Source organism: Chiloscyllium plagiosum, unplaced genomic scaffold (assembly GCF_037043375.1).
Source record: "Chiloscyllium plagiosum isolate Xiang-an unplaced genomic scaffold, Cpla_swu_hap1 HiC_scaffold_25, whole genome shotgun sequence".
In the NCBI taxonomy this organism is placed as follows: Eukaryota; Metazoa; Chordata; class Chondrichthyes; order Orectolobiformes; family Hemiscylliidae; genus Chiloscyllium; species Chiloscyllium plagiosum.
In genome coordinates, this window is record NW_028270163.1 from 54,860,336 (window position 1) to 54,884,207 (window position 23,872).

Sequence of the window (23,872 nt, forward strand, 5' to 3'; positions counted from 1 at the left end):
ATAAATGAGGAAGAGCATTCATTTTTACCAGAGCTATTCTATCCAACCAGGATATCGGAAGATCCTCCCAGCGCTGAAGATCCTGTCTTCTCTAGCAACTGCACAAAGTTAGCTTTATATAATTGAACAAAGGCCGGGGTGATAAAAATGCTTAAATATTCCCTGTGACCACCTGAAAGGGAAACAGGTTCCACCCCCAAGATCGGATATTCTAATAAGGCCCTCCGACTTCATGAAATTTATTTTATACTCCAAGAATGAACCAAATAGATTAATCACTTGTATTAAACAGGGCACAGATATCATTGGAACAGTTAAAAAGAGAAGAATGTCATCTGCATAAAGAGTGATCTTATGCCTGCCTGATCCTACCTCCAGGACCATTATATTGGGGTCCCTCCAGATGGCCTGCACCACCAATCACCAATGTAAATAGTAATACAGAAGGCACCTTTGTCGGCTACCTCTACCGATACTAAAATTATCAGACCCTATACCATTAGTGAGAACCACTGCTTTCGGGTCACTATATAACACTGATACCCACCTGGCAAAAACGCCCCCAAGACCAAACTGCTCCTGTACATAAAAGAGGTACGGCCACTCCACCCAGTCAAATACTTTCTCTGCATCCAGGGAGACTACCAAGCCTGGAATATACCCTTGCTGGCATACCATAACCATGTTTAATATTCTTCTAATATTATTGACCCTAAATGAAACCTGTCTGGTCCACCTTTACAATGAGTGGCAAAACCCTCTCCAACCTAAACACCAGCGTTTTCAACAGAAGTTTAAAATCCATGTTCAATAACGACATGGGCCTGTACGAAGTACCATCCTCTGGGGATTTCCCTCTCTTGAGAATAAGAGAAATATTTGCTTCTCTCAGAGAGGATGGGAGGCAGTTCTGACTGTATGAGTAGTTGTACATATCCAACAGTGGCCCGGCCAGTATGTCTATAAACTCCTTGTAAAAATCACTTTGAAATCGGTCTGGGCCAGGCGCTTTACCGCCCTGGAGCTGCCTCACCGCCTCCTGTATCTCTTGGATTGTCAAAGGGGCATTCAAAAAGACACCTGCTCTGGAGTTACACCTGGAAGGTCCAAGGTCTTAAGAAAGGACTCCATCTTCGCCAATCTGTCCTCACAACCCTCCGACTGGTACAGCTCAAAGTAGAATGTCTAAATGCTGTGTTAATCTTTTTGGTATCGCGAGAGAGAGTACCAGCACTCTCTTTAATGGATGTGATAGATTGGAGGGCACTCTGCTTTCTAGGAGAAAGTGAGGACGGCAGATGCTGGAGATCAGAGCTGAAAATGTGTTGCTGGAAAAGCGCAGCAGGTCAGGCAGCATCCAAGGAACAGGAAAATCGACGTTTCGGGCATAAGCCCTTCTTCAGGAATCATTCCTGAAGAAGGGCTTATGCCCGAAACGTCAATTTTCCTGTTCCTTGGATGCTGCCTGACTCTGCTTTCTAGCCAGGTACACTAGATATCTACCCAGTTTATCACCATACTCGAATAACCTCTGTTTCGCAAAGGAGATTTCCCTCTTTGCTGTCTGGGTAAGTGCAGCATTAAAAATAGCCCTGAGGGCTGTAATCCACTGCAACTTGGTTACAGACGGTCTGTCAAAGTATGCTGTTTCAGATGCCTTCAGCCGGACCTCGAGCAAACACTGCTGCTCTCCCTTCTGCCACTTCCATGTCGCTGAGTAAGAAATAATCAAACCCCTTGCGTAGGCCTCAGCAGCTCCCAGAGCACTGACAGATTACTGGCCGTACCTACCTTAATGTCCCAAAAAGTTTTAAATTCCTGTGAAAAGTACTGAATAAACTTGCTATCCTTCAGGAGGAAAGAATCCATGCGCTAATGCCGCGAGCCTGTCCCATTACCAATGGCGTTAAAGTACATGTAAAACTGCCGCATGATCAGAACTGGCTATGTTCCCAATTCTGCAAGACAGCACTGAATTCAAAAAGGTCGATAAGGATAAAAACATGACAATCCTAATATAGCACTTCTGTGGGTTAGAGAAAAAGGTTAAATCCCTACTCTCAGGGTGGAGACATCGCCACACATCTAAAATCCCATATTCCTCCCCATGTATTAAAGCTTTAAGAATCATAAACCACCCATATTCATCCTTAATTTGGTCTAACAGTTGAAATGGGAGATTCTTCCGGAGGAGTATAGCAACTCTTCAACTTTTTGAATTAAAGAATGAGAAAAACAACCGGCCAAACCCTCCCTGCTGTAATTTCAAGTGTTCCTTATCAGTTAGACGTTTTTCTTGCAGCAAGGCTACATCAACCCTCTCTTTTCGAATGCTTGAAAGCATTTTTTTCTCTTAATTGGTGAATGATTCCCCTTAACGTTCCAGGTGCACCTTTTAAATGAATGGTTAGCCACAGCTGTCTGCAACATTCCATGATCCCCCAGGAGGAAGAACCCCATTCATAATGCGCCAAGTGAAAACAGCAAACAGTTCATATAAATTTGAAAATACAGCTGCCAAAACTAACAAATCAAAACTTCTAACGACTACTTCTACAACAAACCAACATCTAACACAAATGAAAGGAGACATTCCTCCTTGCCCACAGGGGGAGCTCATAAAATCCACTAACCTCTCCATGGCTGCTTCTAGCTGAGTCTAGATTAGAGTGGTGCTGGAAAAGCACAGCAGGTCAGGCAGCATCCGAGGAGCAGGAAAATCGACATTTCGGGCAAAAGCCCTTCATCAGGAATAGAGGCAGGGTGCCTGCAGAGTGGCGAGATAAATGAGAGGGGGGTGGGGGTGGGGAAAAAGTAGCATAGAGTACAATAGGTGAATGGGGGTGGGGATGGAGGTGATAGGTCAGAGAGGAGATTGGGGGAAGGTAGCAAAGAGTACAATGGGTGAATGGGCGTAGGGATGAAGGTGATAGGTCAGAGAGGGTGGAGTGGACAGGTAGAAAGGAAGATAGGCAGGTAGGACAGGTCATGGGGACAGTGCTGAGCTGGAAGGTTGGAGCTGGGGTGAGGTGGGGGAAGGGGAAATGAGGAAACTGGTGAAGTCCACACTGATGCCCTGGGGTTGAAGTGTTCTGAGGTGGAAGATGAGGCGAAAGATGAGGCATTCTTCCTCCAGGTGTTGGGTGGTGAGGGAGCGGCGGTGGAGGAGGCCCAGGACCTGCATGTCCTCGGCAAAGTGGGAGGGGGAGTTGAAATGTTGGGCCACAGGGTGGTGGGGTTGATTGGTGCGGGTGTCTCGAAGATGTTCCCTAAAGCACTCTGCTAGGAGGCGTAGGGGAGACCGCATCGGGAGCAACGGATGCAATAAATGACATTGGTGGATGTACAGGTGAAACTTTGATGGATGTGGAAGGCTCCTTTGGGGCCTTGGATGGAGGTGAGGGGGGAGGTGTGGGTGCAGGTTTTGCAATTCCTGCAGTGGCAGGGGAGAGTGCCAGGGAGGGTGGGTTGTTGGGGAGGCGTGGACCTGACCAGGTAGTCATGGAGGGAACGGTCTTTACGGAAAGGGGTGGGGAGGGTAATATATCCCTGGTGGTGGGGTCCGTTTGGAGGTGGCGGAAATATCGGCGGATGATGTGGTTTATGTGAAGGTTGGTAGGGTGGAAGGTGAGCACCAGGGGCACTCTGTCCTTGTTACGGTTGGAGGGGTGGGGTTTGAGGGCGGAGGTGCGAGATGTGGATGAAATGCATTGGAGGGCATCTTTAACCACGTGGGAAGGGAAATTGCGGTCTCTAAAGAAGGAGGCCATCTGATGTGTTCTGCCTCCTTCTAGCTGAAGCCTTGTCCCAGCCCCAGACAACACAAAGTAAGAAAAAGTTACATGCATCTTATAACAAGAAAATTAAAAGTGGGCACTCATCCTGTCCCATCCATACGTTAACCTTAGGCACTCCTGGTAAAAAAATATAACCCCCTCCTCCCCCCACTGACCCTCCCATCAAATACTAAGAGAGAGAAAGGAAAAGGAAATGATGAGAAAAAGGATGGAATAAAACAAAGGATGATGGGAGAGGAGAGAGAAGGTAGAAGAGAGAGAAAAAGAGAAAACAAATAGGACACCCCACATATTAAAAAAAAACCCGACAACCAGGTAAACCAAGTTGTCTATTTTAAGGTATCCAGGAAGTCCGTTGCGTTTTCTGGTGAGTCAAAGTTAAACATGGACCCTCTGTGGCTGAAATGTAATATTGCCAGATATCTTACAGAGTACTGAATATTCAAATCCCTCAGCCGCCTTTTTACCTCATCAAAGGCCTTCCTCTTGTGAATCACGGCTGCAGAAAAGTCTTGGAAAAGCATAATTTGTGATCCTTTGTATATCAGAGCCTGTGGATAAGCACCATTTGCTTATCTCTATAATGCTGGAGTTGCACTGGGACCGGGCAGGGGGGCTGGTCCAATCTGGGCCTGCGCATTGCGACCCAGTGGGCCTGCTCGACCGCACCCAGCCTGCCTTGATTTCCAGCTTCAAACACTGTGGGTGCCATTGCTCCAAGAAGCTGACGAGCTGACCTTCTTCTTCCCTTTCCAGCAGCCTGACCAGGCAGATGTTCTTCTGACGGCCTCAATTAACCTGCTCTACCAAAGCCCGTACCTGCTGTACTAGGGCCTGGACCCGGCCCCCCTAGGATTCCGCTGCGGTTTCAGAGACCGCGGTCTGCTACTCCACCTCCACCAACGTGCTACCCGAGACATTGGATCTCCTGGTCATGCTTCAGATTGGTTCCAGCCTGGTCTGGGTCTCCTCCATCGCTGAATCGATCTTCTCTTGGAGTTTCACAACCTCCAAGATCAGGCTCTCCTCCACAGGTAAGTCCCCAGGAACACTCACGGAGACCGACGCTATGGCCGCAGATGTGTCCATTGTTGCAGGGGAGTGCCTTGCTTGCTGCAATCCTCACTGTCCTTTCCTTTTAGTCATTTTTCTAACACTCTTAAACTAACTCACAGCAATTCTGGGGGGTCAAAAACTATCAATTTCTACCACAATGGGTAATAAAGGGAGAGTAAGCGCACCACTTTCTCTGGATTCTGATGCAGAGCTCAGCAGGGCAGACCTACTGGATCACCGCCATGTTGAATCCCCCAGATGCCTTTTACATGTTGTAATTGTACCAGCCTCCATCACTTCCTCTGGCAACTCATTCCATACACACACCACCAAACTGTCTGAAAAAGCTGCCCCTTAGGTCCCTTTTAAATCTTTCCCCTCTCACACTAAACCTATGCCCTCTAGTTCTGGATTTCCCCCATCCCAAGGAAAAGACCTTATCTATTTAGAGCCAAGTGTTGGAAAAGTACAGCTGGTGAGGCAGCGTCCGAGGAGCAGGAAAACCAAAGTTTCGGGCAAAAGCCCTTAATCAGGAATGAGGCTAGGAACCTCGGGGGTGGAGTGATAACTGGGAGGGGGAGGGCTGTGGGGGGAGGGAGCTGAGAATGCAATAGGTGATTGGAGGTGGGGGTGAGGGTGATAGGTCGGAGGGGAGTGTGAAGTGGATAGGTGGGAAGGAAGATGGACAAATAGTATAGGTCATGAGGGTGGTGCTGAGCTGGAAGGTTGGAACTGGGGTGAGGTGGGGGAGAGAAATTGAGGAAACTGGTGAAAGCCACATTGATGCCCTAGGGTTGGAGGGTCCCGAGGCAGAAGATGAGGCGTTCTTCCTCCAGGCATCGGGTGGTGAGGGAGTGGTGATGAAGGAGGCCCAGGATCTGCATGTCCTCGGCAGAATGGGAGGGGAGTTAAAGTGTTCGGCCACAGGGCGGTGGGATTGATTGGTGCGGGTGTCCCAGAGACGTTCTCTGAAGCACTCTGTGAGTAGGTGTCCTGCCTCCCCAATGTAGAGAAGACTGCATTGGGAGCAACGGATACAGTAAATGACATGTGTGGACGTGCAGGTGAAGTGTTGATGGAAGTGGAAGGCTCCTATGGGGCCTTGGACAGAGGTGAGGGAGGAGGTGTGGGCACAGGTTTTGCAATTCCTGTGGTGGCAGGGGAGGGTGCCAGGAAGGGAGGGTGGGTTGTTTGGGGGTGTGGACCTGATGAGGTAGTTGTGGAGGGAATGGTCTTTACGGAAAGCGGAAAGGGGTGGGGAGGGAAATATATCCCTGGTGGCGGGGTCCATTTGGAGGTGGTGGAAATGTCGGTAGATGATGTGATGTATATGGAGGATGGTGAGGTGGAAGGTGAGGACCAGAGTGGGGAGGGGATTCTGTCCCTGTTGGAGTTCGAAGGCAGAGGTGCAGGATGTGGATGAGATGAGCTGGAAGGCATCATGTGGGAGGGGAAATTGCAGTCTTTCAAGAAGGAGGCCAGCTGGTGTATTCTGTGGTGGAACTGGTCCTCCTGGGAGCAGACTCAGCGGAGGCTCCCACCCTCATTCCTGATGAATGGCTTTTGCCTGAAACGTCAATTTTCCTGCTTCTTGGATACTGCCTGATCGATTTCCAGCACTACACTCTTGGCTGTAATCTCCAGCATCGGCTTTCACCTTGTCTATTTATCCTATCCATGCTCCTCATGATTTTATAAACCTCTATAAGGTCACCTTTTCAAGGAACTATGGACCTTCACTCTTTGTTCAAGGTCTCTTTGTTCAGCAACACTCCCTTGGACCTTACCATTAAGTGTTTAAGTCCTGCCCTGATTTCCCTTACTAAAATGCTGTACCTCACATTTATCTGAATAAATGCCTTGATTTAGTTTAATCAAGTCTCAACTCATTAGCAACAACAGGTTAAGACAATAGAATTTGTTCTTACCAGAAAGTCTGCTTAACGGCATAATTTTCTGAAAACCTATAATCACAACTTGAAAACTTGCATTTTACCTTTTAAGGGGATCAGCCCTATAACAGTAGCATGGATGGACACAGAAACCAGAGGAGGTTATTTAATTTTAATTATTTCAGAAGAGGTGGGCTTGGCTGGCTAGAAGAGCATTTATTGTCTTTAAAGAGGTCATGGTGAGCTGCTTTCTTGAATTACTGCAGTCCATGTTGTAGGTACACCAACTGTTATGGATTTTGATCCAGCAACACTGAAAGTATAGTGACATATTTCCATGTCAGGATGGTGAGTGGTTTACACAGGAACTTGCAGGTGGTTGTGTTGACTGACCTTTAACAACCATAATCCTTTTTCTTTGGCTTGGTATAACGTTTGGTATATTCCCATCAACTCAAGTTTCATCCGTGTTCCTTGATGCCAAGATGTCTCTGCCTCTTCGGAATTCTGCTTTTCTTGTCCATGTTTGGACTAAAGCTATAATGGGGTCAGGAGCTGAGTGGCCCTGATGGAGCCCAGACTGAGCATCAATAAACAGATAATTGCTAAGTAAATGCTGCTTGAAAGCACTGATGGTGACCCCTTCATCACTTTACTGATGATTGAGAGTACACTGATGGAGCAATGATTGATCAATTTGAGTTTGTCTTGCTTTTTATGTATGGTGCAATTTTCTATAGTGTTGGTTAGATGCCCATGTTGTAGCTATATTGAAGCAGGTTGGTAGGAGCATGTCAAGTTCTGGAGCACAAATCTGCAGTTGTATTGTCAGAATATCATCAGGACCCATTGCCTTTGCACTATCTAGCACCTTCAACTATTTCGTGATATTACATGGAGTGCATCCAATTCGCTGAAACTGGCACATGTGATTCTGGAGATCTCTTGAAGAGTCCAGGATGAATTATCTCTTGATAAGTCTGGTTGAAAATTATTTCAAATGCTTCAGCCTAATATTTTACACTGACATATTGAGCATCCCATCATTGGGTTTGGTAATAGATCAGATTCCCTACAGTGTGGAAACAGGCCCTTCAGCCTAACAAGTCCTTACCAACCCTCCGAAGAGTAACCCATAGCACAGAACACTATGGGCAATTTAGCATGGCCAACTCACCTGACCTGCATATCTTTGGACTGTGGGAGGAAACTGGAGCAAACCCACACAGACACAGGGAGAATGTGCAAACTCCACACAGACAGTCACCCAAGGCTGGAATTGAACCTGGGACCCTGGTGCTGTGAGGCAGCAGTGTGCTAACCACTGAGCCACTGTGCTGCTGAATATTTATGGAGTTACATGTAGTTCTTTTGGCTAAAGGGATCAAATGGTACGAGGAGAAAGTGTGAACAGGGTACTGAGTTGGATGATCAGCCAAATCATACTGAATGGCAGAGCAGGTTTGAAATGCTGAATGATCCACTCTTGCCCCTATTTTCCTATGTTTCTATGGAGTATCCTCCAGTGAGTTGTTTAATTGTCTATCAACATTCACAATTGGATGTAGGAAGACTACATTGTTTGTGGAATTGCATAACCCCCCATCTAAATTGCTTTTAATGCTGTTTGCTATGCAAGTAATCTTGTGTTGTGACTTTGTCAGGTTGATATCTAATTTTTAGATGTGTCTGCTGCAGCTCCCAACATGGTCTCCTGTAACCTGAACACTCTGAGAAATCACTTCAAATTTCACATGGCAGCTGGCGCAGGAATCCCAATTATTCTGTATAAATAGAATAACAAGCTGATCTGTTTGTTAGCAATCTTAAACTTTGCGATTTTTCTAAGGTCCCCACCCAATTCACTAACATCCCTCAGGGAGTAAAATCTGCTGTCCTAACCCTGTCTGGCCTACATGTAACGCCAGACCTATAGTCAATGACCTGAGCAAATCTTTCCACTGTCTTCTCAAGGGAAATTAAGGAGATGCAATAAATACTGGCCTGGCTAAAATTGGGCCCTTGAAGACAGAAACAGGGGAATATATTACAGGGAACAAAGAAATGGCAGAAGAATTGAATTGGTACTTCAGATCTGTGTTCACTGGGGAAGACACAAGCAATCTCCCTGAGGTAACAGTGGCTGAAGGACCTGCACTTAAGGGAATTTATATTTGCCAGGAATTGGTGTTGGAGAGACTGTTAGGTCTGAAGGTTGATAAGTCCTTGGGGCCTGATGGTCTACATCCCAGGGTACTGAAGGAGGTGGCTCGAGAAATCGTGGATGCGTTGGTGATTATTTTCCAGAGTTCGATAGATTCGGGATCAGTTCCTGCGGATTAGAGGGTGGCTAATGTTGTACCACTTTTTAAGAAAGGTGGGAGAGAGAAAGCAGGAAAGCAGGTACAGCAGGTAGTGAAGAAAGCTAACAGCATGCTGGCCTACATAACAAGAGGGATTGAGTATAGAAGCGAAGAGGTTCTTCTGCAGCTGTACCGGGCCCTGGTGAGACCACACCTTGAGTACTGTGTGCAGTTGTGGTCTCCAAATTTGAGGAAAGACATTCTGGCTATTGAGGGAGTGCAGCGTAGGTTCACAAGGTCAATTCCTGGAATGGCAGGACTACCTTACGCTAAAAGACTGGAGCAACTGGGCTTGTATACCCTTGAGTTTAGAAGACTGAGAGGGGATCTGATTGAGACATATAAGATTATTAAAGGATTGGACACTCTGGAGGCAGGAAACATGTTTCCGCTGTTGGGTGAGTCCCGAACCAGAGGACACAGTTTAAAAATATGGGGTAGACCATTTAGGACAGAGATGAGGAGAAACTTCTTCACCCAGAGAGTGGTGGCTGTGTGGAATGCTCTGCCCCAGAGGTCTGTGGAGGCCCAGTCTCTGGATTCATTTAAGAAAGAGTTGGATAGAGCTCTCAAGGATAGTGGAATCAAGGGTTATGGAGATAAGGCAGGAACAGGATACTGATTAAGGATGATCAGCCATGATCATATTGAATGGTGGTGCGGGCTCGAAGGGCAGAATGGCCTATTCCTGCACCTATTGTCTATTGTCTGGCTAACAATGCTCACATCCCAAAAACAAAAGTTTAGAAAGCTAGAAATTACTTTGTAATTAAGAAGACAAATGGAGATTTTAATTCAGAACAGTTAAATGATAATTTTTTTTACTTGGAGGGTGGTGTCACTAGCTGCCTGAATGGGTGGTTGGGGCAGAAAACATCATCGGATTTAAAACAAATACCTTGGAAAGTGCTGTCACTTACAAGGCTTTAAATCAGAGTCGGTAATGGAGATTAAGCTGATTAGCTCTTTATCGGCTGATGGATCAAATAGCCTGTTTCTGTGCTATCCATTTTCTATATTTTCTCATTGCCATTAAAAAAAAATCCTCTCTCTGGGGACTTTAATACCAGAGTTGGCCATGTCTCTGACAACTGGAGCTGAACTATTGTAAGAAACAGGATGGGAAAAGCCCTTGCACATGCTGTTCTCCTGTTGACCCGTTGTTTTCAACACACTCTCATTATAACAAGCCCCATATTCCATCAGAAGGAAAAGGACAAAACCCATGGAGGCAAATCACTGGCCCCTCCTGGAGAAGTTATCATTTGTTTCAAAGTTCTCAGTGATGTTTACAACTCAATTTTTATGCTCTTCATCTGTCTTGTAATTCACGGACAAATTAGTAGAAAGACTTTTCATCTGATGAGCAATTCCTTTCTCACCTCTCATCTCTAACATCTCTCCTGTACAACATCAATTAGCCAGATTCCTGAGCTTTGGTGTTGCTCCATACACCTTTTCACAAAACTAAATTCAAGAATGAAGAAATGATGTATCTTTTAATTCTCCACAATGGAAGAAAATACAAAATCAAATTGATGAGATTTATTTCCCTATATAAACAAGATATTAAAGCAACAATTAGATAATTGTTTAAAAAAAGTGTCTTTCTCTTTGAAATTACTTGCCAAATTAATTTGGTTAGTCTTCATTCCAAATTTATTTGACATGCACCTGCCACTAAGCAGATATGGAGACTCATAGCATGGTTATACAGATTGGCACACTTACTTTAATTACTTAGGATAAAGCTACCAAACCTAATTTATGGTGTAATTTTACAACATGGAGAAAGCCAAATCAAACAAGCTTCCCTCTCCTTGTATTTGCAACACAGTGAAATTAAAAACACAATGAGTCTTAAAATTGACCACAATGGTTCATAACCAGACTTATTGAATAACCAGTACCAGACTTTGTAAATTACTGATACAAGATGTCAGGTTTATAGCTTAAGCAAAAAACTAACCATTTATTAATAATGCAGTAGCTTTAGCAGAGCAAAGTTAAACAATGAGGTAATTTAATTAATGTCTATGATTTAAACCCAATCTTCTTTGATTCTAGCCCCTTACTCTCATAGACGACAAACAGAGACACAGTCAAGGGATATATCAGAAGAAAAATAATATGATTTAACTGATCAGCTCACTTATATTGCTTACAGAATCCATAACCACACAAAACACATGGGATTGTATGTTGCTTGGTTTCTAATGACATCAATGTGTGCAGATAGCTTCCAGCAGCCTCCAAATAATATTTATTTAATTCTTATAACTGAGATTCTTGTTCTCTGAACTTTCAATAAGTTGATAATGGGAGGACAACCAGAGAGCATTCAAATTTTTATCGTATAGCTTTTGCAGGCACAATCCTGTTTAAACACAGTTCAAGCTCTGGTTTCTACATGTTGGTCTGGTTGTCTCTCCCAATGAGGCTCCTGTTTCCATTCTAATATCTGCCAGCTGTTTGAGCATAAGGCCATTCTGGAGTCAAAACATCTATAGACTACTTTTAGCAAGAATAAACATATAAATATCTTCCAGGCTTCACCTCATAAATAAACAACAGTTTGCTTGTTCTCCTTTCTAAAACAAAATACAGGAGTTACTGCTTACAGCTTTAAGGTCACTTTAGCTTTCAGCTCCAAACTAAAAATGGTGAAAAATAAAAATAAAATAATGAAAAATCAGCGAGGGTTCTAACAATAATTTAACACCAGGATAATAAAACTACTTTTCTGTGATCCCTGTTAGATAGACTCCCATACGTAGGAAAATAACTTTCAATTCAGTTTTCATGTGTTCCTGCATGAAGAACTGCAGAGTTTCAGTCTGTAAAGCAAAACTATTTTTGAAACTAGAAATGAAAGAAGCTGTGAAACTGATGACATCTGTTCACACTGTTCACAGATGTTTCATTTGAAGTTACTTCGAAACTGTTTCTGGGGATCAGACAAAAAAAACTTTATTTGACTTTCTTACTGCCATAAATTGGAAACCATTCAATTGTATTCTAATTGTATTCTGTGTAACATGTACTTACGCTGACTAAATACAAACCCGAGTGGAGTCAGCTTTTGTCAAAATATCAATTAGTTGAAAGCTCCTTTTGCTAATAAAATTGAATTGCAAAAAGTAAAACATATTATAAAATCAAGTATTTCAAGACAGAATTAGCTTTAAATAAATGCTGTTACTACAATCTAAGACATTTACTTCAGTTTATAAAACATGTGACAAAGCCAGAACTGTTACCTTCCTGAATTTAACCTGCAAACCTTTATCTTTGATCCTGCCTCAGATTGGTTTATTGATATACACAATAAACATTTCCTGTAGCATAAAAAAGTGGTTTATGCCTTCCTGAAAACATTACACTGACAAAATAATCAAAACTACACAAAAATAACAGATGCTGGAAATTGAAGGTAAAGCCCAACATATTTGAAATGCTCAGCAGGTCAAGCAGCTTCAGTGGGTGAAAAGATGAGTTAAAATTTCAAATGTCTCTACAATTGAATAAATAAACCTTGTGCATTCAAAATACTTTCAGCCCTCTAGAAAATCTTGTATATCTTTTGGAGAAACTGTTTTCTATTAATGGAATTACTCGTATTCTGAAATCCATGGTTAAGTTTTGCTTGAGAAATGACATATCATAGAGACTTGAGAGCTATTAGTGACGTGTGGTTAAAAATAAAGAGCAAGAAACCAAAATGAATTTATTTGAAACCTGTTGGCTGATTCAAACAAAACTGTGTGCTGGAGTTGAAAAAAGGTTAAATGAACAAATGAAAACTAAAACCTCATTTTATCATTTTTAAACACAATTGTAAGTCAGAAATCATATTAATTGAGAGTTACTAAAAGACACAATGAACCTACTTTTTGTGTTTTCTTCTTTTAAACTTTAAATGTACTAGTTATTTTAAGTATTTTAACCTGTGAAATATTGTGATGTTAAAATGCAGTTTTGTAACAAACAAAAAGGACTGATTATTGGAAATCAGGAAATTGCTTGGCCTTTGCTGAACAAAGCACAGACAAAGTCGAGATTGCCAGATTGGTAGTCACAGATCCAGGTGGCATTTTTGGGATGAGAGTTCCTGCAGTTCATTTTGGGCTGCAGGGTGCAGAATCAGCAACCTCTGCTTTCCTGCCTCTGCCCAATTCAGTTTGGGATATGAGAATACCCATGGATGGCCTTTCCACCTGGATACTAATTGTTGCCTTTCAATGGGGCTTTAATGCCCTCTATACAGCGTTCTCCCACAGCCATTGGAATTCAACCCAAGGCAGGCAGACAGAGTGTCACCATAACCCTGCTCACTGCTATCTGCCCAATCCACTGCCTCATCTCCCTGCTCACTGCTATCTGCTCCAGCCAAATATTATCTGCTCCTGTTCACTGTTACCTGCTCACTGCTATCTGCTCGTGCTCATTTCTATCTGCTCTAATCCACTGATATCTCTTCATGATTCCTAACCACTGGTAGCTACTCTACTGCTACCCGATCACTGATCCACCTTTGTGACTCGCTTTAATTGTTTTTATGTTGTTTTTTGGGACAACTGTCAAACTCCAGACTGCTATCCTTTTTGAAATGATAGGTTATTCGGATTGTGCACTTTCATGAGCCGGAGGAATGAAAAGCAAACTGATGGACACAGGGTATGCGTGTCCCCCACAGTGTCTGGTGTCACCTTATGTAGGTGAAAGAAATGTAAAAAATTGGAACAAGCGTAGGCTATTCAACCCATCCAGCCTGCTCCATTATTCAATATGATTATGGCTGATCATCCAACTCAGCCCCTATTCTCACTTTCTCTCCATACCTTTTAGCTCTAAGAACTATATCTAATGCCTTCCTGAAAATATTCACTGTTTTGGTCTTAACTGTTTCCAAGTAGAGAATTGCACAGGCTCACCAGCCTCCAGATGAAGAAATTTCTTGTCATCTTGGTCCTTGACCTACTCTGTATCCTTAGACCATAATCAGTAGTTCTAGACTCCCGTGCCATTGGGAGTATCACCTGCCAGTCATTGTAGTATGAAGTGATCTGGTCTCTCGTCATATTATCAGTCCTGCCATCCCAGAATCAGTCTCATAAATCTTCATTGCACTCCTTCTAGAGTCAGAACATCCTTCTTAAGGATGCCAAAAATATGTGTGGTCTCACCAATGCCCTACAATTACAGCAAGACATCACTGTACCCGAATCTTTCTCACTATGAAGGCTAACATACTGGGGAATTGATATTACAGAGATACCCCTCCCAGGGGGGTAATTGACATTAGTGACTCCCCACTGTCAATTACCAGAGAGTAATTGACAATATAGAGACCCTCCCTCCCTGACAATACAGATACCCCCCCCCAAGGGTTAATTGATATTACAGATTTTTCCCCTCCCAGAGGGTAATTGACATTACAGTGACTCCCCACTACCAGGGGGTAATTGACAATATAGAGACCCTCCCTCTCAGGGAGTAATGACAATACAGTGACCCCCTCCCAGGGGGTAATTGACAATACAGACATCCCCCCTCCCAGGGGGTAATTGACATTACAGAGATCCCCCTCCCAGGGGCTAATTGACAACACGGATATCCCCTTTCCCGGGGGTAATGACAATACAGTGACCCCCTCCCAGGGGGTAATTGACAATATAGATATCTCCCCTCCCAGGGTGGGTAATTGACAATAAAGATATACCCCTCCCAGGAGGTAATTGACATTACAGAGATCCTCCCTCCCGGGGGTAATTGACATTAAAGAGATGCCCCCTCCCGGGGGTAATTGACATTACAGTGACCCCCCCCTCCCAGGGGGTAATTGACATTACAGAGAACCTCCCTCCCAGGGGTAATTGACATTAAAGAGATCCCCCCCTTCCAGGGGCTAATTGACATTACAGTAACCCCCCTCCCAGGGGGTAATTGACATTACAGAGATCCTCCCTCCTAGGGGTAATTGACATTACAGTGACCCCCCCTCCTGGGGGAATTGACAATATAGATATTTCCCCTCCCAGGGGGGTAATTAACAATAAAGATATACACCCTCCCAGGAGGTAATTGACATTACAGAGATCCTCCCTCCCAGGGGGTAATTGACATTAAAGAGATCCCCCCCTCCCAGGGGCTAATTGACATTACAGTGACCCCCCTCCCGGGGTAATTAACAATAAAGATATTTCCCCTCCCAGGGGGGTAATTTACAATAAAGATATACCCCCTCCCAGGGGTAATTGACATTACAGAGATCCTCCCTCCTGGGGGTAATTGACATTACAGTGACCCCCCTCCCGGGGGTAATTGACATTACAGTGACCCCCCTCCCGGGGGTAATTGACAATACAGAGATCCCCCTCCCGGGGGTAATTGACATTACAGTGACCTCCTCCCAGGGGGTAATTGACACTGCAGTGACCCCCCTCCCAGCGGGTAATTGACATAAAAGAGATCCTCCCTCCCGGGGGTATTGACATTACAGTGACCCCCCTCCCGGGGGTAATTGACATTACAGTGACCCCCCTCCCGGGGGTAATTGACAACACGGATATCCCCCCTCCCGGGGGTAATTGACAACACGGATATCCCCCCTCCCAGGGGGTAATTGACATTGCAGTGACCCCCCTCCCGGGGGTAATTGACATTACAGTGACCCCCCTCCCGGGGGTAATTGACAACACGGATATCCCCCCTCCCGGGGGTAATTGACAACACGGATATCCCCCCTCCCAGGGGGTAATTGACATTGCAGTGACCCCCCTCCCACGGGGTAATTGACATTACAGTGACCCCCCTCCCGGGGGGTAAATGGCTCCGTTGGCTCCGCCTCCTGCGGGGTGATTGACGGCGCGGTGGCCCCGCCCCTGTGCAGGCCGGGAGACTGGGAGGGAGGGAGCCGGCGAGCGGTGCTGGAGGAGGCCGAGGCTGAGGGCCGGACTGGGGGAAGATCGCCGAGCGGTACCAGTGTCGGTCATGGCCGGATCGCGGCCTCCCGGGCTCTCCTTGTTGGTGATCGGCTTGTCACTGTTGTTGGGGACGGTGAGTGTGAGCCGTGGGTAGGGTGGTGGGGGGGATAACAGCCAAGGCCCGATGGTGGGGGCATAGGCCCGGGCTCCAGGCCCCGGGCCCCGGCCTCTGTTGCCTTGTCCCCCGGTGAAAAGCTGCCCTGGGCCGGGGAAACTCACGTGCACTCGGCCGGAATGGAAGAGTGAGTCATGTCTTCATCAGGAAACACTTCAGAATGAAACATTGTGCACCTGATCGGGCTGTCTGTCTGTTGGTTTTTATTTAACTGCATTTGTACTTGTGCAGAAATCTTTAAACATCAGCATGGAGATCTCTGTAACCTTCTGAAGCTCATCCCTCCCTCATTATTCACTCAGTTAAGGATTCGATTTAGTTTATTTAGAACCTTGTTATATCACCAGCATTGCACAGTTTCTCTGGCTGTCTTGATGAGGTGATGGTGTGTCTGGAGCTCTAGAATGGTGGCCCCATTCGGATGGAACTGTGTGTGTGTGAGAGAGAGACTTGTAAGGTGAAAGTATACCTATAACATTATTAAAAGCCACACAACACCAGGCTAGGGCTTATGCTCGAAACGTCGATTCTCCTGCTCCTTGGATGCTGCCTGACCTGCTGCGCTTTTCCAGCAACACATTTTTCAGGTTATAGTCCAACAGGTTTACTCGGAGCACTAGCTTTTGGAATGCTGCTCCTTCATCAGATGGTTGTGGAGTATCAGATTGTAATACACAGAATTCATAGCAAAAGTTTACAGTGTGATGTAACTGAAATGATACATTGAAAATTACCTTGATTGTTTGTTCGTGTCTCATAATTGTGTTCTCCACAACCACCTGATGAAGGAGCGGCGATCCGAAAGCTAATGTTTCCAATTAAACCTGTTGGACTATAACCTGGTGTTGTGTGATTTTTAACTTTGTACACCACAGTCCAACACCAGCATCTCTAAATTATAACATTGTTGCTCATGTGCTTCGCGATGTGTTGCTAGTTACACTGGAGGGAAGTGTTGCTGAACAATCCTTGGTGTTTTGTTTTGGTGCATCCCCCAACTAAAGCAGCTACAAATCATCTCTCCCACCCCCTTCATCAATACATGCTTGCGAATGCATTCATTTGGGCCTGTGTAGCCGAGTTTGTGGATGACACAGAAATAAACGGGAGGCCAGTGATGAGGACAAATACTGTAGTGAAGAAGGTGTTGATGCCTTTCTTGATCAGAGCATTGAGTTGGGAAGTCATGTTACAGTCATATAGGACATTGGTTAGGCCACTTCTGGAATCATGTGTGCAGTTCTGGTCTCTCTGCTTTAGAGGAATGTTTTAGTATGTATTCATCTCAAATGTTCCATATTAGATATTGTGATGTTGTGAAACTTGAAAGGGCTCTGCAAAGATTTACAAGTATGTTGCCAGAGTTGCAGGGTTTGAACTATAGGGGGAGGATGCATAGACTGGGGCTTATTTTTTCCCTGGACCGTCAGAGGCTGAGGGGTGATGTTATAAAATCATGAGGAGCATGGATAGGGTAAATAGACAAGGTCTTTTCCCTAGTTTAGGGCAGTTCAAAACTAGAAGTCATATGTTGAAGGTGAGAGGGGAAGATTTAAAAGGGATCTAAGGAGCGATCTTTTCACGCAGAGGGTGGTACATGTATGGAATGAGCTGTGAGAGGACATGGTGGAAGCTGGTAAAATTGCAGCATTTGGATAGGTATATGAATTGGAAAGGTTTAGAGGGATATGGGCCAAATGCTAGCAAATGGGACTATGTTAATTTAGGATATCTGGTCGGCATGGACGATTTGGACTGAGGGGTCTGCTTCCATGCTGTAGTTACTGTGACAACAGAGTTTGCAGCTGGTCATAGACCGGTTAAGAGAGGTTCACTAGGTTGATGCCAACTATGGAGGGATTATTTTATGAAGAGAGGTTAAGTAGGTTGAGCTTGTACTCATTGGAGTTAAAAATAATGGTTACTCTCTATTGTAACATACAAGATTTTTGGCCAACTCAAAATCAAAAATACTGTGAATACTGGAAATTGAAATAAAAGTAGTGCTGGAGAAACTCAAGAGCATTTGTTAAAGTTTTAATGTTTCAAGTCCAGTACGATTTTTAGGGTACTTGACAGGTTAGTTTTGGAGAGGCTGGAAAATCATAGGAGTGGAGGATTCTTTTAGAGTAAAGTGAAGAGGAGGAATTTCTTCTGAGGGTAGTGAATATGGAACACTTTACCTCAGAGGATTGTAGAGCCTCTGTCATTAAGTATTTTCAGTGCTGAGATTATCAGATTTATAATTGCTAAGAGAATCAAGTGTTACGGAAAAATGGCAGGAAATGTTCAACTCTATTTATCAGATTAGCTATGATGTCATTGAATGGTGGAGAAAACTTGATGGGGTGAATGGCTTACTTCTTCTACATCTTAATGGTCTTGCCAACCCGCTATGATTAATATACAAGTCACATATTGCTGATGTATTGAATTGTTCTCCCCTAAAACAGTGGTGGGGATTTTCTGAGTGACCCTAGGATGGAAAACAGTTGAGAGTGTGGTGCTGGAAAAGCACAGCAGGTCAGGCAGCATCCGAGGAGCAGGAGAATTAACATCTCAGGCATAAGCCCTTCATCAGGAAGGGCTCTTGCCCCAAATCAGGATTCCTGTTGAAGAGCTTATGCCTGAACAGTCAATTCTCCTGCTCCTTAGATGCTGCCTGACCTGCTGTGCTTTTCCAGCACGACACACTCAACCCTGACCTGCAGTCCTCACTTTCTTCTGGAGTGGAAAATAAACTGTCCACTGAATGTGCTAGTGCTGTTGGGGAAGGTTTAAACTAGATATGTTCACATTTTCCTACCTAAGAAGAGCTTGGATTTGAGGGAAACAAAGATAGCAAAAAGACGCAGATAGATAATCAAAAAATAGAGGAAAGATAAAGCACTGGTAAGCATCAAATCTGATCAACATGGAAAATAATGTCAAAAAAGCTGATTAAAGGCACTCTATCTCAATGTATATAGCAGTTGCAAAAGGATTGAAGATTTCAATGTTCAAACTGTGGTAAATGGATATTATTTATTTTCCATTACAGCAATTAAAGAGTGATTCAATTTGGAACTGGATATCTAAGAGCTATCTCCATTCAGATGTGGTATAAAAAAATGGAAAAGGAGGTGGGGTAGCTTCCCTAATAAGGGATGACAACAGTCTGTTAGTAAGAGAGAATTTTAGATCAGTTTGGGTAGAGTTAAGACAGCAAAGGAAAGCAAAAATTAGTGTTGTTTATAGAATACCAAACTACATGTAACATTGATAATACAGTAATAATTGACTTAAATTTACAAAACTCTGACTGGGTTAACAAAGTCAACATTCATGCAGTGGAAGATGAATTCCTATAGTATGTACGAGATGGTTTTATGGAACAGTATGTTGAGAAAGCAACTAGGCCTTAGGCTGTTTTTGGATTTGGTGTTGTGTAATGAGAAAAAAGCGAATAAATTACCTTCCTGTAGTTAATCTTTTAGAAAATGGTGACCGTGAAATGAGAGAATTTAGCATAAAATTTGAATGTGACTTAGTTTAGTCTGAAGCCGAGGCCTAAAATCTGACCAAAGGGAACTGATGGTATGATAGAGAAGTTGGTGAGGGTTAATTGGGAAATCACACTTAACAATTTGACAGTAGTTAGGCAATGGCTAGTATTTAAAGAAACACTACAAGGTCAAGAACAGATATACATTCCTCTAAGGCACAAACACCCAAGGGAAGGGTGAATCAGTCATCTTTAATAAAAATTAAATATTGCATTAAATCAAAGGAAATGGCTGATAAAAATGTCAAATAATGGTAAACCCGAGGATTGGAAGCAAGTTCGGGCCCAGTAAAGCAGAGCCAAAAAACAGATGATGAAAGGGAAAAGAGAATATGAATGCAAGCCAGTGGGAAATATAAAGGGGGACTGAAAAAGCTTTTAACAATGTGTGAAAACAAAATGATCAGCAAGGATAAAGTGGGAACTGCACAATTTATGTGGAGAACAGGAAAATGACAGAGAAAATAAGTGTCTAGATTAAAGTAGTGCTGGAAAAGCACAACAGGTTAGGCAACATCTGAGGAGCAGGAAAATCGACGTTCAGAAAATAAGTATTTACTTTGCATCTGTCTTCACAGAGCATACAGAAAATCTCTCTGAAACACTAGGTGACAAGGGATTTGTATACTGAAGAGTTGAAAAGAGGTAGTACTTGAAATATTTTTTTAATTTCAAAAATATACTTCATTCGTAAAATATTTTGATGATCTGGTCATGCCATACATACGTAAACATTCCATTTCTTTGCATACAGAGATCGAGTAATCATTCGTATATACAGATCTGTACATTTACTATCCATATATCCATATATTTAGCTGAGGCGTTAGTGGTAGTACTTGAAAGATGAGCTGGTTTGAGGGGTGAAAAATGTCCTTGACAAGATCAGCTTCAACCCAGAGTGTTGAAAGAAGTAGCAGTAGAGATAGTTCGATAGTTTATGGCAAGTTTCCAGCTCATTTGAAAATGGTAAATGTAACCCCGCTGTTTAAGATGGGAGGGAGAAGGAGAAAGGAGAACTACAAATCTATTGATTAACATCCTTGGTGGGGAAAATGTCAGAATCTGTTATAATAGATGTAACTGAATATTTATAAACAAATGGCAGAATTGGACAGAGAAAACATGGATTTATGAAAGAAATATAATTTGACAAAGGTGGAGATTACTGAGGATGTTACTTGCAGTATAGACAAAGAAGCACATTTGGATTTTCACAGTGCTCTTGATAAGGTCCCACGCAGGAGATTAATAAATAAAATTAGATAACATGAGCTTAGGGGAATATACAGTTATGGATTGAGAATTGGTTAATAGACAGAAAGCAAAGAGTAGAAATAAATAGATTATTCTGAGTGGCAGGCTATTATCAGTATGGTGCTGTAAGGATCAATGCTAAGTTCACAACTGTTCACAATCATTTTAAATTTTTAGATGTGGGGACTAATTGTAATATTTCCAAATTTGCTTATGACAAAAACTGGGTGAGGATGTAAGCTATGAGGGTGCAAAATAGCTTCAAGAGGACTTGGACAGGCTAAGTGAATGGGCTAGAACATGGCGAATGGAGTATAATGTAAATAAAGTGGTTACTAATGTTCATAAAAGGCTGTGGTGTCCTCGTTGATAAGTAAACTGAAAGCTAGAATGTTGGTGCCAAGCACAAGTAGATATATGCAGTATTGGCATTAATTTCAAGTGGATGTGAATACAGTGTCTTGCTGCAGCTGTGTAGAACTTTAATGATAATCCATCCTGCAGTACTGTCTGTCGTTTTGGCCTCCTTACTTAAGCAAGGACTGAAACGGCATTTCACCAGTTAATCCCTGCGTCGGTGGGATTACCTTGAGGAGAGATTGGGAAACCAGGGCCCATGTTCTCTGGAGATTCAATAATTGAGAGATTGACTGATTGAAACTTAGAAGATTCTGACCAGGAGTTATGGACTACAGATAAGATGTTTCCCAGGGCTATAATCTCAAGATAAGAGGCAAGCCATTTAAGACTGAGATGAATAGGAATTTATTTGTTTACAGGGTGATGAATCTTTAGAAATCTCCTTTCAGAGAGCACATTCCTGATAAAAATTGATAAGTTTCCGGAGACTAGTGGCATTGGCAATATTGAGAGAATGCAGGGGAAAATGACATTAAGGAGATGATCAGCCAAGGTCTAAAATGGTGGAATGGGATTGATGGGCTGAATGGCTTACTTTACAGCAATTTCCTGCTTATTTGCCACCATCTTCTGTCACCACTCTCCCAACCACTGGCACCCTTGACTCTTGCAGATCAAACATCTATCTAGTTCAACCTTCAATGACCCTATCACACCGCTGTCTGTAGAAGACAATTCCAAAGATTTTCTACCCTATAAGAGAAAAGTTCCTTCTCATCTTAGTCTTAATTCAGTGAATGTTTCATTTTGAAGCTGTCCCCTTCTAGTTTGAAATCCTCTTAGCATTTATCCTTTTATGTCTCATCAGAATCTTGTACATTTCAGTAAAATAATCTCTCATTCTTTTGCGTTTCAATGAGTATAGGTCTAATCTATTCAACCACTCCTCCAAAAACAATTTTTTCACCTCAAGAATCAACCTATTGAACTTTCTTTTATTCTCCTGTTGGACATTGCAAATATATCTCTCCTTGAATAAGGAGCAGAAAACTGTATGGTGTACTCTTGGAGATGTCTCACCAATGATCTTTATGGTTTTAGTATGAGTTTCCTACTTTATTCTCTGCAATAAAGACTAATATTGCATTTGCCTTCCTTATTACTTAGTGTACCTGCATGCTAACTTTATGATTTATGTAGGAGGACACCCCGAACCCTCTGTGCCACAGTATTTTATAGTTACCCTTTATTTAATTGGTATTCTGCTTGTGTGCTCTGCAGTTTAACTGTTTGTAATGAAAATAGCCTTTGGTAACTGATGTCAGTTTTTCTCCCTCTTTTGGAAGTGCTTGTCTGTTTTCTTGCATCTTATAACTGCATAGTCACAAAGTGAACATTTGTCTTGATTGGCATCGAGGGTTAGAGCTGATATTCTTGCATCTGTGTCATAGCTTCCTGAATTGTCAGTGATCTGTCATTTAGATACTTATGGTGCCGTTATTGCTTAATTTTTAATTTGTTCATTGTGTCACTGGTCTGTTTGCTGCCTTGTAAAATTAAGGATCCATTAGTCCTTGAAGTGGCTTTCAGGGTTGTGTGCTAATTATGTAGTCATCATGGTCTGTACTGAGGCATAGCCGTCTGGTCATTTTGAGAGTTCATTTGTGGTTGAATTGTATCTTAGTATCTCGCCTCAGACACTACAAGTTAGCTAAACAGCTTCATTTAAGGTTTTTTTAAAAGTTTAAATTCTTTTAGCCTCAGACTCAAACTGGCTTTTCTTTCAAATTGGTTCTTTATGTCAGATCTACATGTCAACATAGTTTATTCTTAAAACTGATTAAAAATATTATCAGCAATAAAAGTCACCTATTGGCCATAAAGGAGGTTCTGTGGTACAGCTTATTGAGCACATACAGTCCTGCTGGAGACAGAAAGGAACATGATACTCTGATTATATGTAAGTGATAAAATTGATTTCAGAAGCAAACACCTAACCAAGCATTACATTGCCCAGTGGTGAGCATTTGACTCCTCCCATCGTAGAGAATTCTTGAGCCAACTTAATACAAGACCTTAACGTAGTGTTCCCTCAGTGTTATTTTGTTACATTTGGTGCAGTCAATTCATTACCAGAAGGCAGTAAAAAAAAAATCTAATTGGCCTTAAGTACTTGGTGTATATGTGAGATTTCTTGGCCAACTTGTACATTTGTGTCAGCCTTTGAGTTTTGTGCACACTCACTTGTGCAGCAGATTTTAAATTGTGTTTTCATTAGCAGGTTTCTAGGAAAAATGGGGACGATGGCATCCCTCTGAAAATTGCAATTTGGGAGTAATCTGTTTGTACTTTCTTTAGTGTGGATATGTTCCCTTTTAATTTCTCTCTCCCTTTGCTTTTACCTAAGCTCTGCACCCACCTCCCTCCATTTTATATTCTGTTGGTGTTTCTCTCAAATGTCATGTTTGAGGTCACTGACATTGTTTCAAGTCAAAGAATGAC

General features: G+C 42.9%; 1 protein-coding gene across 1 annotated transcript in view; it reads left to right on the plus strand.

Annotated features, from left to right (window-relative positions):
- The first annotated feature begins 16,029 nt into the window (after positions 1–16,029).
- Positions 16,030–23,872, plus strand: part of ern1 (endoplasmic reticulum to nucleus signaling 1) — an 84,346-nt gene continuing 76,503 nt past the window's right edge. Inside the window, exon 1 of the mRNA XM_043715094.2 lies at positions 16,030–16,167. Within this exon, the coding sequence (XP_043571029.2) occupies positions 16,102–16,167 (66 nt within the window). The 5' untranslated portion in view covers positions 16,030–16,101. The remainder of the gene's footprint in view (positions 16,168–23,872) is intronic.